The sequence below is a fragment of the Trachypithecus francoisi genome, unplaced genomic scaffold, assembly GCF_009764315.1.
Source record: "Trachypithecus francoisi isolate TF-2019V2 unplaced genomic scaffold, Tfra_2.0 Lachesis_group18, whole genome shotgun sequence".
Taxonomy (NCBI): domain Eukaryota; kingdom Metazoa; phylum Chordata; class Mammalia; order Primates; family Cercopithecidae; genus Trachypithecus; species Trachypithecus francoisi.
Window position 1 is genome coordinate 14,936,609 of NW_022681463.1, and position 18,503 is coordinate 14,955,111.

At 38.8% G+C, this 18,503-nt stretch overlaps 1 protein-coding gene across 3 annotated transcripts in view; it reads right to left on the minus strand.

Moving 5' to 3' along the window:
- The window catches only part of PCCA (propionyl-CoA carboxylase subunit alpha), a 457,788-nt gene that overhangs the window by 197,621 nt on the left and 241,664 nt on the right, over nucleotides 1–18,503 (minus strand). For all 3 annotated transcript variants that reach the window (XM_033177344.1, XM_033177343.1, XM_033177345.1), the window contains exon 17: nucleotides 8,930–9,040. In XM_033177344.1, coding sequence (XP_033033235.1) covers nucleotides 8,930–9,040 — 111 coding nt within the window. The remainder of the gene's footprint in view (nucleotides 1–8,929; nucleotides 9,041–18,503) is intronic.

The window sequence follows — 18,503 nt, forward strand, 5'->3', positions numbered from 1 at the left end:
ACTCATACTATCTTCCTACCACTAAACAGCTGGACCTGGAATAGTCGGCAGGCCGCGAAGGCCTGGGGTGAGTGACTGATTGAAGAATTTGCATAATTCTTCAAGCAGGTTGTGAGTCAAGGTAGGATTCTAATACTCCACGGTCTACAGGTTAAAACGTCCCTTGACAGCTCTGTAACCTCATCACAAATTTAAAACTATTTACCACAGTACTACATACAGGTAGTAGAGTATTAAATAGGACAGTATGAGCAACTTGAATGCTGGCTCGTCAGCCATAAGGTGCTACTTTTACAGTCAACCCTCCATGGATTCAAACAACTGCAGGTTGAATATATTTGAGGAAAAAAAAATGTATTGTTGCCTGTATTGAACATGTACAGGCTTTTTTTCTTGTCATTTTTCCCAAAGCAATGCAGTATAATGATGATTTGTGTAGCATTTACATTGTATAAGCATTATACGTAATCTAGAGACGATTTAAAGTACAGGGAGGACATGTGTAGGTTATATGTAAATACAACACCAGGGACTTGAGCTTCTGTGGATTTCTGTATCTGAAAGGGTCCTAGAACCAATCACCCACAGATACCAAGAAACAAATGTACGATTCAAAAAAAGAAAAAAAAAACTAGTTGCCTAAACTTATTTGGAAGAAATGAAGTAATTTAAACATTATGTCTAAAAATCACTCAAAATACAAATAAGACTAAAAACATTCAAAATTAAGATACAAATGCGTTCAATATCTACAGCACAATTTTCCACAGGGAAGTAATCTATCTGCTCCCTGAAGGGCAAGGAGAGCACAGGTAAGCCACCCTCTTTGAGACAAACCTAGACATTACATAAAACATAATACAAATACGGGATCTACCAACTGGTTCTGGGAATTCAATACTAGATCCTCACGACGGCCTAATAAACCATACGCTTATGGGCATTGGAAAGTTCCTCATTTTCCCCAGACACCTAAGCAGTGATGAAAACATTCCATATGATTACATAATTATTCTATATGAGAAGTATTACAAAAATTTGGTCTCAGTCTTGTCAAAACACATAGATGAGAAGAACAGTTCTCATAGCGTGACCTGCCAACAACTGGGAGCCCCCAGGAGCCCTTCCAAGGTCAAACGATTTTCATACAACTACTAAAATGTATTTGCTTTTTTAACTCTAGTTTTCTCAAGAGTATACCGCAGAGGTTCCCAGATCCAAGGGACACACATTGTGTGATGTGATGACATCACTGCTCTCATGTCAACACGGAATGGATTTATTACGATGACTTCCAGAACAAATGAGTAGATATTTTCAAGCTCCTCAGTTTTAATTTATAATGTGGTAAATATCAATACATATAATCACAAAAGCTCTCTGGAGTGTAAAAAGAACCAGTGCTTCTCAAACTTCACCAAACATCAGAATCACCTGGATTAAAGGTGCTGTGTGTGCTTCACCAGCGGACTGACTGGTAAAAGGTATGAGGGCAAGGGGTAATAATCTGCATTTCTAACAAGCTCCAGGGTGATGCTGATGCTACCAGTCAGCAGATCTCACTTTGAATACAACTGTTCTGGACTGATATGATCGAACTGTGTAAAGAAACTGTTTAGTAGTTCATGAAGCCAGCTTAATGTGTCATGTACAGCAAGACAAATTATCAGAGCACTTTAAACACGGTATTTTACATGACAATGTTGTGTGTGTTTATATGCGTGTATACTATGGCAGGATGTAAAATGTATTTCTCATGGTGGTTCACAATCAAAGTCCTTTACAAGTCAGTTCTTTAGACACATATGCACAGTATATACCATCAGCAAGGGAAGAGGCAGTGCATTAGGGGAACCCATTCACTGCAAGATGCTCAATCAGTATTTCCTCTGGTCTAACCAACTATTAGTGCCCAGATCCAGGCAATATCAAGAGCGGTCTCCCAAATAAAATGGACCATCATTCATCACATCTCCTGGGCAAACTGATATGATGTACATCAACTTCAAGCATTTTATTGCTATTCCACTTCAAAACAGAGACTCAGTTCCAACAGGCTCTGTATAAGAAGTCTGATCATAACTGACCTATTCTTATAACGATTCTAGCATAATGCTACTCCTGATCATGGGCCAGAGTGGCCTCGATCTCTGCAAGCTCCCCTGCAGCCTGATACTAAGTAAGGCATGTCTTCCCTGGCTCTGACCTTGAGCTCCCTTTGCATGGTCTCCACTGTTTGCCCTCTGGGGGTGGTGGACCAGTTTGGTGTTGAGTCAGACACACTGACACTGCATTCTGGGCTAGTAAGCTAAGGCGAATGTACCTCATTCCCTTTTCTGAGTAGCTTCTAATCTGTAAACCCTGCCTGGCTGCCACGAGGGGAGCTGGGAATGCATGCTGCCTGCTAACCTGCTGGAATGTAAGTCCCATGAGGGCAGCTCCTTTTTCTGTTTACTGAAGAATCCTACGCACCTGCAACTTGGGGGCACAGTATGTATTTAAAAAGCTCTCCAATTCTTCCTACCCCTTTCAGCGAGTGTGAACATAAACCAAGACTGCTGTAATCCGACACTTGGTTTCCCCTCTCCCCCAAACCTGACGGAGAAGACTGAGAGGATGCTGCTGGGTACGTGTGGAGTACAGGTGTTGAGAAGGCAGAAGGACTGAGAGCTCCAGCCTCACATGCGGGACACATGCAGCCTCAAGCACTCTTCAGAGGAGCAAGTCACTTGTACTTGTTACAGGTCTAGATGGAGTTCTAAGGCTTTCTTAAACTCAGCCTTGGAACGTTCACAGCATTCAAGCTTAGAGCCTCTACGGCGCTGTCAACGAGGCTGGGCACAGTGGGCTCTTCAGTGAAGACATGTCTGGAAAAAGCTGCAGCTCTTGGTTTTAAAAGCCTTAGGCTTTTTGACAATTTTACCTCTGTATTCCCAGAGCCTAGAGCACAACCTTTGATCCAACAGGCTCTATGAGTATTTGTGACTGAAAGGAGAAAAACTTCCTCCTCACAACTATTACCTTCTTAAACTTCTGGGGAGATAATTTCAAGTACAAGTCCCAACCCCTGTATGTTTATTATCTCCTCTCCTTGTTCATTAAGCCACTAATTACTGGAGTTCAAAACCATGTAGCAGCACCCGCAAGCTTTGTGACATGCCACTATGGCCCTGATGCCACTGGCCACCCTCATTGGCATGATGCAGTTTTCAAGAAGCCTGACCTGCGTATTTCCCAAGTGGCTTTAGGTCTACCATTTATTTTAACAGCTATGCATTGGTTCCCATTAAATGTAGTGTTTTCTGGTTTTTCTGTGTGTTTGTTTTTGTTTTTTGAGACAGAGTTTTGCTCTTGTTGCCCAGGCTGGGGTGCAGTGGCGCAATCTCGGCTCACCACAACCTTTACCTCCTGGGTTCAAGCGATTCTCCTGCCTCAACCTCCCGAATAGCTGGGATTACATGCACGTGCCACCATGCCCGGCTAATTTTGTATTTTTAGTAGAGACGGGGTTTCTCCAGGTTAGTCAGTCTGGTCTCGAATTCCCGACCTCAGGTGATCCACCCCACTCGGCCTCCCAAAGTGCTGGGATTACAGGCATGAGCCACCGCGCCCGGCCACAGTGTTGTATTATATAATGCGGATAGAGGTCCTGATTCACAGCCAGGCCCGTTCTCTCTTTGTGGGCTATGGCTTTGTCGACCATTGGCAGCTTTGTCTGTAGGGTAATGTGGCTGGACTATTTTATTGGGGAATCTTTAAGTAATATCACTGGGGGTGAGATTTTTCAAGGATCTTCTACTCCCATGTCTGTGTGTACCTGTGTGTCTGCCAGTATCCTGGGAACCAACTGAGGAATGAAGGCTGGGGCAGGGAGTGTCACATTTAGTATGTCCATGTTCCCTCAATTCTTTGTCCTCCTGTGCCTGGTGCCCCCTGGTTTTTATCCTCTGCAGAAAAGAATCTGAAAGCTTTAACCAGGATGAGGGAGAGAGAGTCGCCTTACTCTGAAGAGTGAAGGAAGTGATATGGAGGAAATTTTACAGAGATTTTAGGCCAGTAGTGCTCCTTTAGGAATTTCCCACGGTACCTGGAGCTAATAATTATTGAGACTTCTGAAGGGTTCTGCAGTGATAATGAGCTACTTCTCAGTTTCTCCATTGTCAGCTGAGGATTAAACTTTCTTAGATTACTAAGTCAGCTAAGAATCATCTTTCAGCTTTTCATTTTACCAAATGCTATTTCCTTTCTTTTTCCTAGTGGGCTTGTGTCTTTAAAAAACTCAAGTCAGTGGATTTGGGGATAGGGCAAAAAAAAGTGTATATTTTTAAGCTATCATCTTACCTCAAAACTGGTTAAAGTATTTTCTTTAGCAATTTCCTCAAAAGGAATATATATGGTAAAATAGTTCTGAATCCTTATTTAACTGAAAACAACTTTGTTTATATTGATGACGATATCTTAGCTGGGTATAGTACTCTTGAGTCAAATTCCTTCCTATGTAGCAGACGCTATTCTAAGATTTCTAACTTCCAGTTTATAGAGTACGAACATAATCTCACTGTACATTCCTCGCATCTTCTTTCTTTTCTGCTAGAAGCTTTAAAAAAAAGTATTTGTTTTTTATATGCCTAGTGGAGTTACTTTTTAAATTAATCCTGTCTGAATCTCAGTGGCTCTTTCCAAGAGTACCTAACACTTTCTTAAGAACAGTGAGAAAACATTCTCTATTATTTCTTTAAATATATCCTTCATTCCCATTTTTCTTTTCATGGAACTCCTAGTATGTATTTATGTGTAAAATCTTTTGGATCTTCCCTCCATATCTCTTATCATTTTCTATATGATTTCATTCTCTTTACCTTTTTGCTACATATTTTGAGATACTTCTATTTATTCCTTTGAATCACTAATTTGGATCTTAGTAGTGACCATCCCACCTTTCACATTGACTGCTGAATTGTTTTATTTAGAAAAATCACAGATTTTTAGTTCATTATGTCTTTCTCCTCTAATTCAGTATTTTTAAGTGTTCTTCTTATTTTTCAGTAAGCACAGTCATCTGCCTCCTACAACAGCAGCTCTAAAACTGAGCACCACCTGTCCTTAGTGAGTCTTCTAGGTCTTCCTCCCTAGATGAGTAATCCTTTTCCTTTTTACACCAGGGACTCTGCTCAATATGCAGGCCAAAGAGTCAGGCAGTGGTTTGCTGGTAAATGCTTAACAAACAACTGAGGTGTGTGGGAAGGAGAAAAGCCACAGGGTACAACCAATTTCCTTATAGTAAATACTTTCTTCGTGGCTGATTTCAAACCACCAACTTCAAAGGGGATTGGCTTATGAAGATGTGCACACATGGCTCTCACAAGTGCAGCCCAGCTCCCATAGAGAGAGTCCGTGGAGAGGTATTCCAATAGTTTAAATGCTACCTCATCCTTAAAGTCATTCTTGATTCCCTCAAATGGAACTGGGTTTTGGGTGGTTTTTGTTTTGTTTTGTTTTCGTTTTTTGTTTTTGTTTTTGTTTTTGCTATTCTATCAAGATACTTTGCTTACATCTTTACCAGGCACTTACTTTATCCTGTCCTCTACTACACTTGGTACTTTACATGACTATTTCTCTCATGATGTCAGCTCATTAAGAGCAGGTAAAATATACCCGTCTTTGATTTTCTTCTACAGCCTACACCAATTATTTGTTGAATTAATGATTGAATTCAGTCCAAATATCATAGTAGTATTTTTAAAAGTGTAGACATACTTGACTAAATTCAACGGAAAAAACAGAAGTATAATTAATTATATACTTTCTGTGTTGAATGAAATTTTTACCAGAAGATCTGTAACTTCTTAAAAGAAAGAGATAAATCTGACAATTTCTTTTGATGAGGCCTGAGGTTGAAGTATAGGAAAGTATCAGAGAAAAAAGCCCAAAATGTTCATTATAGGCCAAATGAAATTATAGTTCTTAAAATATCTTCTTCCTCATATTCCATTTATTTTTCAGAATCAAGAGAAACAAACAGCTTTTCAACATTCACATCTAAATAAATGACAAGAATAATTTCTCATGTATCTTATTTTTTAATTTTAGAAGCAATCGTTTCAAAGTTTAACTCTAAGAATCTCTAGTAAAACTTAGTTTACATCCACACAAATGTGGGATAATAAACACATACAATAGAAAATGTTAATGCAGTCATAAAAATAGGTGCTTGCCTATGAATAGTGCCTAGGACAGCTGGACAGATGGGAAGCAGATGGGGAACCCCAAAGGGGCAAAATGACCTGGCCCCAAACATATGGAGAGGATCCTGGATTAACTGTAGTTACCACTTCCTGCGGTCTCTAGGGCACATATATCAAACAGTCAAAGATGATACAGTTTAATATACCTAAGACCTGATCTGGGGGGAAAATGGAGAATGAGAAATACAGCAATCTGAAGAAGAATGAGAGACAGTAACCATTCAAAGAACAGATGACATGAAAATAACGAGAAAATAAAATAAGAGGGAGACATTAGAATGGCAAATATAGGAGTGTGTTTCTAAAATATTTACAGGCAATATAACAACAAGTAGCAAACCCTGATTGAAAACATTTGTGATTTATGAATTTGAATCTCAGCATAACTCAAAGACTACTCAAACAGGAGTTGAATAAGCCTAGGTTCAATTCCTGGCATTATTATCTTATTGGTCATTTAGCTTTATGGATATCTCAGAGCTCTAGTTTCCTCACATGTAAAATGAAGGCTGCAACTAAATAATTGCTAAAAGCAATGTATGACAATTTTTTAAATTGTGTTCCTATCTGGTCTAAGCAAAAAAAACAAAATTATGGTGTCCAAGCTGTCAATTGCTTACCAAAAAAGAAATGTAATAGATTATATGCATCACAGAAAACTGCAATATTTAGGTTTAAGTACATTTCTGAGTTTGAAGGGGATCCCTTGTCTAGAGGATTTGGGATATTCTCTATTGTTGCTAAAAGTCCAGCACATAGTAACCAACTCTGACTAGAAAATTTAAATGCCCCATTTTCTTCTTCTGTGGGATACTTTGCCATACACACATATATAGAGACTTATATATAAATGTGTATATGTGTATCTATATAAATACCCATACACGCATATGTTTGTTCTAAAGGTTCTCTGTAGTTTTTCCCTGCTTTCTCCTTCTGCCTACTGTTTCCTGTCTTATCACTATCACTGAATTAGCCAGGCAGACATAAAAACATGGAAGTCCTAAGTCCACTTCAAAACATCTACAACTTTTAATTAAAATTTTAGGAAGGGCAAGAAACTAAATGTTAGTATCAAAATAGAAAGAATTGGTTATCTGGATACATGTATAAATGATTTAAAACATCCAAAGTAGCAGCCGGGTACAGTGGCTCATGCCTGTAATCCCAGCACTTTGGGAGGCCGAGTCGGGCAGATCACAAGGTCAGGAGATCCAGTTCAAGCCTGGCCAACATGGTGAAACCCTGTCTCTACTAAAAATACAAAAATTAGCCAGGTGTGGTGACACGCAACTGTAATCCCAACTACTCAGGAGGCTACATCAGGAGAATCGCTGGAAACCGGAAGGCGGAGTTGCAGTAAGCCACGACTGTGCCACTGCACTCCAGCCTGGGCAAAAGAGCAAAACTTCGTCTCAAAAAAAAAATCCAAAGTAATCCTTTCTCATCGATACTATGGGTAAGATTTCTTTTTTCATTAATTCAACAAATACTTAGTATCGATTACGTTTTGTGCTAGGGATAAAATGAAAAGCAATAACCTAAGGGGTTCTTAGCCTCATTAAACCAACAAATACTAAAAGAATCATCACAAAAGTATAAAACGACTCTCCTGGTTGTATTTTATTTTGTATTTTTAAAAATTCAAAAGTTTAGGAAAAACAACCTAATAAATCATTAGTTTTTGTTTTAAGATCCCAAATCAGAGCCATTCTTCATTTGCCTTAATACTAGTGATAAAACTCTATAACACTACTGTTTTAAAAGAACATTGAAATCAGTTATCTCTGTTGAGTCTTACGAAAACTCTGTATTGTAAATTCTGAGTGGAAAACTGCTTTATAAATGCATTCAACAACTCAACGACATCAACTTGACCTGAATCTATATATAGCTCCTAACATGAATGTGAGTCATTTTACATTAAAACACTTTAATGGATATAAGGAACACTTGAAATATGGGACAGACTATCTAACCTTCATACATCACTAGCTCATTAAAAATGTATGTAGAGGCTTTCACCTGAATAACATTCCTATTAAGTCTCATCTAAATCTTGTTTCTATATATCTTATGTTAACTATATTTTGAATGCTCACTAAAGAGTTTTCTCTGTCTCTCACTTGATGAGCAATTTTTCTACTACCTGGAAATGCTCGCTGAGAACTTTGCAGTGTTAATTTCACATTCCACTCATTACTTTATTCAAAACTTCATTTTTCAGAATAAAATCATCATCTTCCTAGCTTTTCATTAACAGGACTAGAATCTGGTTTTTGGAAATATTCTGTGCTATTTTCATAAACATATCTTTTAACAATCACTTTAGAAGAGTTCCTTATATACTCACCTCAGGAGAAATACAAATCTGATTTGATTTTCAGAAACCAAAAAGGTACGCTCATCATCTATCTACATGTTTTGCTTCAAAACACTGGACTCATAGAACATTCCATATGGTTGAATTCTGCCCTCCACAAGACTGCAGATTATCACACTCATAAGTCACCCATAAATACTCAAAATTACGAATGTAAACAGTCTTGCATGTTCTAAAAATGCTAATTAAGTATAATATAAGCCAAAAGGCCTTAATTTCAAAATGGAATGAAATTATGTATTACAATAAAGTATAAAAATAACAGCTTTAAAACACTAAAATATTTTTACTGCATACAAACCTTTGAAGCCATCAGGATACACGTCAGAGAGAAATTTAGTGCTGATGTCTCCTTTTACAAAGCGTGAGTTGATTATCACCTCTCGAAGTAACGCAATATTATGTGTAACACCTAAAAGTAAAATGATATCAAATTGAAGAACAATGAATCAGTGAAAAATGGAATTCTGATAATGTGGAGAAATTTATCATCATTGTTCTATGACCTAGCAGAAACCATTCAAGATTACTTATTTCCTTGACTTCTATTAACAACAAAAAATATCTGAACTTGTGGTATCAATAAAACAGTAAATATAAACTTAAGAAGCTTGGTATTGCCAAGTAAAGTCAACAGGCTATATTAGGGTGGTGCAAAAGTAATTGTGGTTTGGGGCCATGAATTTTAAATCATCAAAACTAGGCTGAAACACATTTTTATCAATCAAAATAGGAACCATTACATCAGCTCCTTTTTCTCAATAAGAAAAAAGTTTGTTTATTCCTGTAGCGTAAAAATCCATGCTTTGGGATTTGGCGGACTCTTGGAGAGCATTTTTTGCATCCTGCTGGTTGTGGAAGCATTTTCCCTGCAAAAAGTTATTGAGATGCTTGAAGTCATGGTCAGTTGGTAAGAGGTCAGGTGAATATGCCGGATGAGGCAAAACTTCATGCCCAACTCGTTCAAATTTTAAGCATTGGTTGTGGAATGTGCAGTTGGGTGCTGTCATGGAGAAAACACGGGCCCTTTCCATTGACCAACACCAGCTGCAGGCATTGCAGTTTTGGGTGTATCTCATAGATTTGCTGAGCATACTTCTCAGATGTAATGGTTTCACCAGGATTCAGAAAGCTATAGTGGATCAGACCAACAATAGACCACCAAACAGTGACCATGACCTTCTTTTGGTGCAAGTTTGACTTTGGGAAGTGCTTTGGAGCTCCCTCTTGGTCCAGTCATTGAGCTGATGATCACTGGCTGTCATATAAAATCCACTTTTCCTCACACGTCACAATCCAAAAAATGGTTCATTGTTGTGTAGAATAGGAAAAGACTACACCTCAAAATGACGATTTTTTAAATTTTCAGTCAGCTCATGAGGCACCCACTTGTGGAGCTTTTTCATCTTTCCAATTTGCTTCAAATGCCAAATGACCATAGAAAGGTTGACACTAAGTTCTTCAGCAACTTCTCATGTAGTTATAAAAGGATGAGCTTCGACCACTGCTCTCAATTGGTTGCTATCAACTTCCGAAGGCTGGCCATTAAGCTCCTCATCTTCAAGGTTCTCATCTCCTTCGCAGAACTTCTTGAACCATCACTGCACTGTATGTTCATTAGCAGTTCCTGGGCCAAATGCGTTGCTGACGTGCACAGTTGTCTCTGCTCTTTACGTCCCATTTTGAACTCAAATAAGAAAACTGCTCAGATTTGCTTTTTGTCTAACATCATTTCCACACTCTAAATATAAAATAAACAGCAAGTAGTAAGTCATTAGCAAAAACAAAAAAGCAAGAAATGTACATTAAAATGATGTATAACATAACCACATCTATTTAAGAATGTATTTCAATATCAAACAGCAAATTTCAGCAATGCAAAAACAGCAATTATGTTTGCACCAACCTAATAAATGTCGTTTCAATAAACGGTACTAGAACAACCAGCTAAGCATTTGGACCAAAAAAAAAAAAGCCAGGCACGGTAGCTCACAATTGTAATCCCAGCACTTTGGGAGGTCGAGTAAGGCAGATCATGAGGTAAGGAGTTCAAGACCAGCCTGGCCAACACAGTGAAACCCCATCTCTACTAAAACCACAAAAATTAGCTGGGTGTGGTAGCAGGTGCCTGTAATCCCAGCTACTTGGGAGGCTGAGGCAGGAGAATCACTTGAACCCTGGAGGTGGAAGTTGCAGTGAGTCGAGATCGCACCACTGCACTCCAGCCTCAGTGAAAGAGCTAGACACCATCTCAAAAAAAAAAAAAAAATTAACCTCAACCCTAACACCTAACAGCACAGACAAAAAATTAACTCCAAATGAATCACAAACTTAAAACTATTTTAATAACTATAATAGAAAATATGGAGGAAAAATCTGTTACCTTAAGGTAGGCAACAGATTCTTAGTATACAAAAACCATGAACTATAAAAATATTGACAAACTGTACATCATCAAACTTAAAGTCTGCTCCCCAAAAGAGGCAATTAAGAAAATAGAATGGCAAACTATAGCCTGAGAGAAAATATTCACATTAAATATATTATTATTACTATATATAAATATTTTTTGAGACAGGGTCTCACTCTATTGCCTAGGTCAGAGTGCAGTAGTGCAATCTTGGCTCACTGAAGCTTCAACCTTCCAGGCTCAGGGATCCTCCTGTCTCAGTCTCCCAACTAGCTGGGACCACAGGTGCATGCCACCACGCCCAGCTAATTTGTTTTGTTTTGTTTTGTTTTGTTTGAGATGGAGTCTCGCTCTGTTGCCAGGCTAGAGTGCAATGGCACAATCTCCACTCGCTGCAACCTCTGCCTCCCGGGTTCAAGCGATTCTCCTGCCTCAGCCTCCTGAGTAGCTGGGATTACAGGAACACGCCACTACACCAAGCTAATTTTTGTATTTTTACTAGAGACGGGTTTTCACCATGTTGGCCAGGTTGGTCTCTATCTCCTGACATCGTGATCTGCCTGCCTTGGCCTCCTGAAGTGCTAGGATTACAGGCATGAGCCATGGCGCCCGGCCGCCCAGCTAATTTTTATATTTTTTTGTAGAGACACGTTTTTGCTATGTTGCCCAGGCTGGTCTCAAACTCCTGGGCTCAAGTGATCCATCCACCTTGGCCTCCCAAAGTACTAGGATTACAGGCATAAGCCACCAATTCTGGCCCACAGGACACACATTGGACAAGGGAGTTGTATCTACAAATATATAAAGAATACTTACAACACAATTATAAGACAAAAAACAAACCAAGTAAAAAAAAAAACAGTCAACATGTCCACTAAGCATAGGAAAAATTGTTCAACATCATTATTGTTAAAGAAATACAATGAGCTGCCACCAATATACCAATTTACATGGCCAAAGTGAAAAGACAGATAATAGCAAGTGCCAGTCAGGATATGGAACAAGGAGAATTGTCACACTGTGGTGGCAATATAAAATGATACACATACTTTGGAACAGTTTGGTAGTTTCTAGAAAAGTTAAACATATACTCACTGATTCAGACAACTCACTCCTGTGTATTAAGTCAAGTTAAATAAAAACATATGTCTATACAAAGACTTACATACAAAGGTTAATAGCAGCTTTATTTACTATAATCAAAACCTAGAAGCAATTAAATCTCCATCAACAGGCAAATGAATTAACAAAAGTGGGTTTGTCCATACAATGGAATTCTATTCCACATATACACAAAAAGAGTCAATAACATATGAAATAACAAGGATGAATCTAAAAATAATTATGCTGAGTTTAAAAAGAAAGACCGGCCGGGCACGGTGGCTCAAGCCTGTAATCCCAGCACTTTGGGAGGCCGAGACGGGAGGATCACGAGGTCAGGAGATCGAGACCATCCTGGCTAACACGGTGAAACCCCGTCTCTACTAAAAAAATACAAAAAAAAAAACTAGCCGGGCGAGGTGGCGGGCGCCTGTAGTCCCAGCTACTCGGGAGGCTGAGGCAGGAGAATGGCATAAACCCGGGAGGCGGAGCTTGCAGTGAGCTGAGATCCGGCCACTGCACTCCAGCCTGGGCGACAGAGTGAGACTCCGTCTCAAAAAAAAAAAAAAAAAAAAAAAAAGCAAGACCAAAATAATGCATAATAATGTATAATTCCATTAATACAAAATTTTAGGACATGCAAATGAGCCTACAGCGACAGAAAGCAGACCGTGCGATCACACTGGGAAAGGGGTAGAGGGAGGGTAAATGGCAAAGACCATAAGGAAGCTCCTGGAGGTGAAAGAAGCGTTCAACACCATGGCTGTAGTAATGGTTTCACAGGTGGATACGTATGTCAAAACTCATAAAATTGAATACTTTGAATATTAGAAATTTGTTATATCAAGTATGCCTCAATAAGTCATTTTTTTAAAGAGGTATGTAATCTAGTAGAAAAAAATTGAGCCTAGTACACAATGACAATTTCAAATTACAGGTGATGACTGAATAACATGAGGGTTAGGGGTGCAGACCTCCTGCACATACAAAAATCCACATATAACTTTTGATGCCCCCAAAAAAGTAAACACTAATAACATACTGTTGACTGAAACCCATGCTGAAAATATAGTCAATTACACGTTTTGTACATTATATATATTAAATACTGTAGTCTTGCAATAAAGCAAATGTTATGAAGCAAATCATAAGAGAAAATATATTTACTATTCATCAAGTGGAAGTGGATCATCGTAATAGTCTTCCTCCTCCTCTTCACCTTGAGTAGACTGAGGAGAAGGAGGAAGAGGAGAGGCTGGTCTTGCTATCTCAGGGGAAGGGGAGGTAGGAGAGGCGGCATACTCGGCATAACTTTATGAAAATACTTTGTAATTTTTCTCTGCTTTTGCTTTTTCATTTGTCTAAAAATGTTTCTATATGAGTTCAATCCTTCTTTCACTGTTTGTGTTAGTTTTACTACCAGTATCACAGAAGGGTCCATGTCATAAAATAAGTCAACAGCAGTCTTTAATAATCAGAATCCTTCTGCCACACTCTGATGTGATCCTGTTTTCTGGCATTGCTTCTTCTACGTCTTCTTCCTCATCCTCTGGCACTGATTCGGAAGCATTTATCTGCATCAAGTCATTTTCTGTTAATTCCTTGGGTGTAGTGTCTATTCACTCTTGGATTCCTCTAAGATCCGCACCTTAAAACCCTTCACCCGCCCCCCCCTCCCCACTCCACCTTTCATGTCAAATCCACAATCTCTTTCATGATTTCCTTGGTTGCCTCTTTCATAAATCCTGTGAAGTCATGCACAACATCCAGACAAAGTTTTCTCCAGCAAAAAGTTTGGGCTTGATGGCTTTCACAGCTTTTTATATGACAACAATGCATCTTCAGTGGTGTAATCTTTCCAGTGTCAATGATCCTTTCCATATAGCACTGTGGCTAATGAGCCTGAAAGGTCCTTACAATACCCTGAGCTAGAGGCTGAATTAGACTTGTTGGGTTTGGGGAGAAGCAGGCCACTTCGACGCCTTCGATGTTAAACATGTGTTCTGGGTGGCAGGGGCACTGTCCATGTCAAAAGAACTTTAGAAGACAGTCTCTTACTGGCAAGGCACTTCTGGACTTTAGGGACAAAGCATCAATGGAATCAATCCATAAAAAGGGTTCTCATGGTCCAGGCCTTCTTGTTGTACAACCAGAAGACTGGCAGCCGGTGTGTATCATTTTCCTTCAAGGCTAGGAGATGAGCAGCCTCACAGATAAGTGCAGATCATAAACCTGACTGCCTTTGCACAGAACAACAGACAGAGTTAGCCTATTCCTCACTGTCTTAACTCCTCATGCTTGCTTCTTTTCCTTACTAAGAAATGTTCCCTGTGGCTTTTCTTCCCCCCAGAATAAGGCACTTGTGTCTGCATTAAAAACCTGTTCAGCAGATATCCTTTCTCTTCAATGATTTTCTTAACGGTGTCTTGGAACTCATCTGCTGCCTCTTGGTTGGCAGAAGCAGCTTCCCCTTCACATTTTGTATTCACATTTTAAAGCCAAATCTCTTCCTAAAATTATCAAACCCTTCTTGGTTGGCAATACATTATCCAGCTTCATATCCCTCCACCTTCCTTTTGCTTCAAGTTGCCATATAAAAACTTCACTCTTCCCATAGACAGTCATATTCGAGCCTATGGGAATGCCTTTCTTATAGCAATCCTCCACGCACATAAAAGCTGCATCTTCATTATGAAATGAAAGGTGTTTCACAAAAAGTGCAAGATTTTCAAACCTGCTGGTGTAGATGCAGCAAGTGCTTCATGAATTTCATTTTATTTTCTTTTACAATGGTCCTTACATGGGATTCATTTATCTTGAAATGACAGGAAACTACATCTGGAGACCTCAAGCTACCAAACATTATCAAGTAATTCAACTTTTTCTTGTAATGTCTTGACTTTTCTCTGCTTCTTGGGAGGACCTCCAGCATTACTAGTAGCACTTTGTATGGATTCCATGGTGTTATTCAAGGTTTATGGTTTGCACTAAACATGATGAAAAATACGCCAGAACCATAAGCGATGACTTTTTACTGCCATATGCAATTTACTGGAGAGAGAACTGATCATACGGCGGTGATCAGCATCGCACGGTATTTTAAGCAGATACTCGCAACACTTGAGCTCACTCCAATAGCAACAGTAGGTGGCTCTGAAACTATACAGTAGTACAGTATGTATTACAGTGAAGCTTAATGTGGTTATGATTTCATGCTGTGTCTTTACTGTTTATGTACATTTCTCTCTGCTTTGAATGGCACCATGTATGGTCTCTGTGTCAGTTTTGATAAATGTTAACTTTTATAATAGATTTCTGTATATTTTATAATAGCAAATGATGAAACATACTAGTATCTCTCTATATTTTATGTATTCATGACATTTCTTTTTCTTTCTTTGGTATTTCTAGGCTATATGGTTTGTCTGAAAGCTTTTTCAAATTGTCACAAATCTTCAAATAATTTTAGAATATATTTATTGAAAAAAAAATCCAGGATAAATGGACCTGCATAGTTCAAACCAGTGTTGTTCAAGGGTCAACTGTAAAATCAAAATAGGTAACTGCCACAAGAGGATACTAATAGTGTTGGGAGAGCTCTAGGATGCAGGAAGGCTTTATGAAGAATGAGGTATCTAATCTTGGCCATCCAGATTACAAAGATGTTACACAGGAATGAAAGGAAATGGGCGGAAGCATGTCACATCCAGGGAAGGCAGGAATTACATCAGGCTTCCACCAGAAGAGCAAGTGACTGCAGCATGACAGCTGAAGTCAAAGTAAACAGAGGTTTGTTCATTCCTTCCTATTTCTTTAGTCCACTTTTGTATGGTTCTAATCTGTACCATTACGCTGCATTAGAAACCTACAAATTATGATTCTGATCTTCCTATTAAAGTCGCACAGAATCCCCACTTTTGCAACAATAACCATAAAGTAAGGAAAGAATCAGATAGTCAAGTTCAAATACCAGGTCTACCTCTTACCTGAGGTAAGTTAGTTAACCTCTCAAAGCTTTAGTTTCCTCATTTGTAAACTGATAACAATAATAGAACCTATTATGCATAATTGTTATCAGGTATAAATGAGATAATGCTTAATGCAATGCCAGGCTCTCAAAAAAGAATATTACTATCCTGTTATATGGGAATAAACAAAGAACATGAGACAAAATGTAATTAATGAAATATGAGACATAAGTTTTCCTGCATCCTAAGCTTCAGCACTGACCCTACCTAACTTCCAGTTTTGTTTTCTGTTAAGAATAGAGCTCCTGGTCAGGCACAGTGGCTCATACCTATAATCTCAGCACTCTGGGAGACCGAGGGCAGATCACGAGGTCAGCAGTTTGAGACCAGCCTGGCCAATATGGTGAAACCTCGTCTCTTTTAAAAACACAATAATTAGCCAGGTGTGGTGGCAGGCGCCTGTAATCCCATTACTCGGGAAGCTGAGGCAGGAGAAGCGCTTGAACCCGGAAGGCAGAGGTTGTAGTGAGCTGAGACCACGCCATTGTACTCCAGCCTGGTGACAGAGTGAGATTCCATCTCAAAAAAAAAAAAAAAAAAGCTCCTGAAATCTAAGTTTATACCTATATCTATTTGGAAGGTGTAACTTTCCTGTAACACAATGATTGGCAAAATACGGCCTGAAGGCCAAATCTAGCCTTCTACCTATTTTGTAAATAAAGTTTTACTAGAACACAGACAGCCTGGTTTGTTTACATATGGCTGTTTTCATGTTGTTAACAGTAGAGTCAAGCAATTGTAACAGAAACCTTGTATCCCACAAAGTCTAAAACATTTACTATCTAGCCCTTTAATCTGAGCAAACCTATGTATATCCATCAATATTTATTCTACACCTATTACTCATGCAGCAATTAGATATCATGGGAAGGAAAATGAGAGCACACAATCTGGTACCTGCTCTTGGCAAACTGCGCAACTAATAATAGAATAAGTAAACTACAAAGATAAATGGGACCTTAAAAATGAGAAAACTGTGCTGGGTGCAGTGGCTCACACCTTTAACTCCAGCACTTTGGGAGGCCAAGGTGAGAGATCACTTGAGGTCAGGAGTTCAAGACCAGCCTGGGCAACATAGCAAGGCCCTGTCTCTACAAAAAATAAAAACAGAAAATTAGCTGGGAATGGTGTCATACGCCTACAGTCCCAGGTACTTGGGAGGCTGAGGCAGGAGGATCACTTGAGCCCTGGACTTCGAGGTTATAGTAAGCTATGATTGCACCACTGTACCCAAGTCTGGGCAACAGAGAAAGACCTTACCTCTAAAAGAAAAAAATAAAAAATTTTTAAAAAACAGAAAAAAAAAAAAGAAAATTGTAATCCAGAGAGACTGAATAGTTTACCTAATGTTTAGTACATTATACATCACAATAGTTACATATATATAATTATATATAAACAATTTTTAAGATGTAGACGTTTATTGTGACAGACTGCTAGTTTCTCCTAAAACCTGCTTTTCATTTTTCCACAGTAATAGAGTTTTGGCTGAGCAAAAGACACCCAGACGCAGACTCTACTTTCCCATCTAGCTTGTAGCTAGGCATGACAAACTAATTCCTAGAAAAAGGAAGGTAAGCTAAAGTGAGGTACGCAACTTCTGACTCACTCACTTATTTTAAAATTGCTTGCTTGGGCTTCCTTTCTTCTCCTATTATGGGTTTCCAACATGGCAGAAACTCAGTTTTAGCAATTCAAATGGAGTGGCACATCAGGATGGGTGTGTGTATCTTTGAATGACTTCATGAGGCTGACTTGCCCTCCTAGCAGCATGGACCAGACAGTTACATGAGAGATAAATAAATGTCTCTCTTATTTGTCCCACTGGATTTATACATCTTTGTTACAGCAGGTTATCCTATACCCTAGTGCATGTGTCTGAGTGAGCAGGGCACACCTTTTCAATATGACTTTCCATCTCTAAGCTAGCCAATGGTAACAGCTTAACATGTATACCTGCCCAGGCATTTTCCTATGTATCTCTTTTATACTAGACCATATCCACAACCATATGGAAAATCCTGAGCATTTCTGTTCCTGATTCAACAGATGCTATATATCTAAATTTTATAAAAGCTAATCTCAATTTATCAAAACTACCTCAAAACATTTAGAGAACTTTCACAAATTCAAATTAATCCTATTCCTTTAGATACATGAATATTCCATAGAAAAAGTTACATATATCAGAATCGATCATATCGTTCACTACATACATATAGATACCTTATAGATCGCTTTATGTACACACACACACACACGCAGATCTTCTATAGCACATGCCCATGAGAAACACACAGCTATTTCATGCTTCTCCTGTGGGTAATGATTTACTT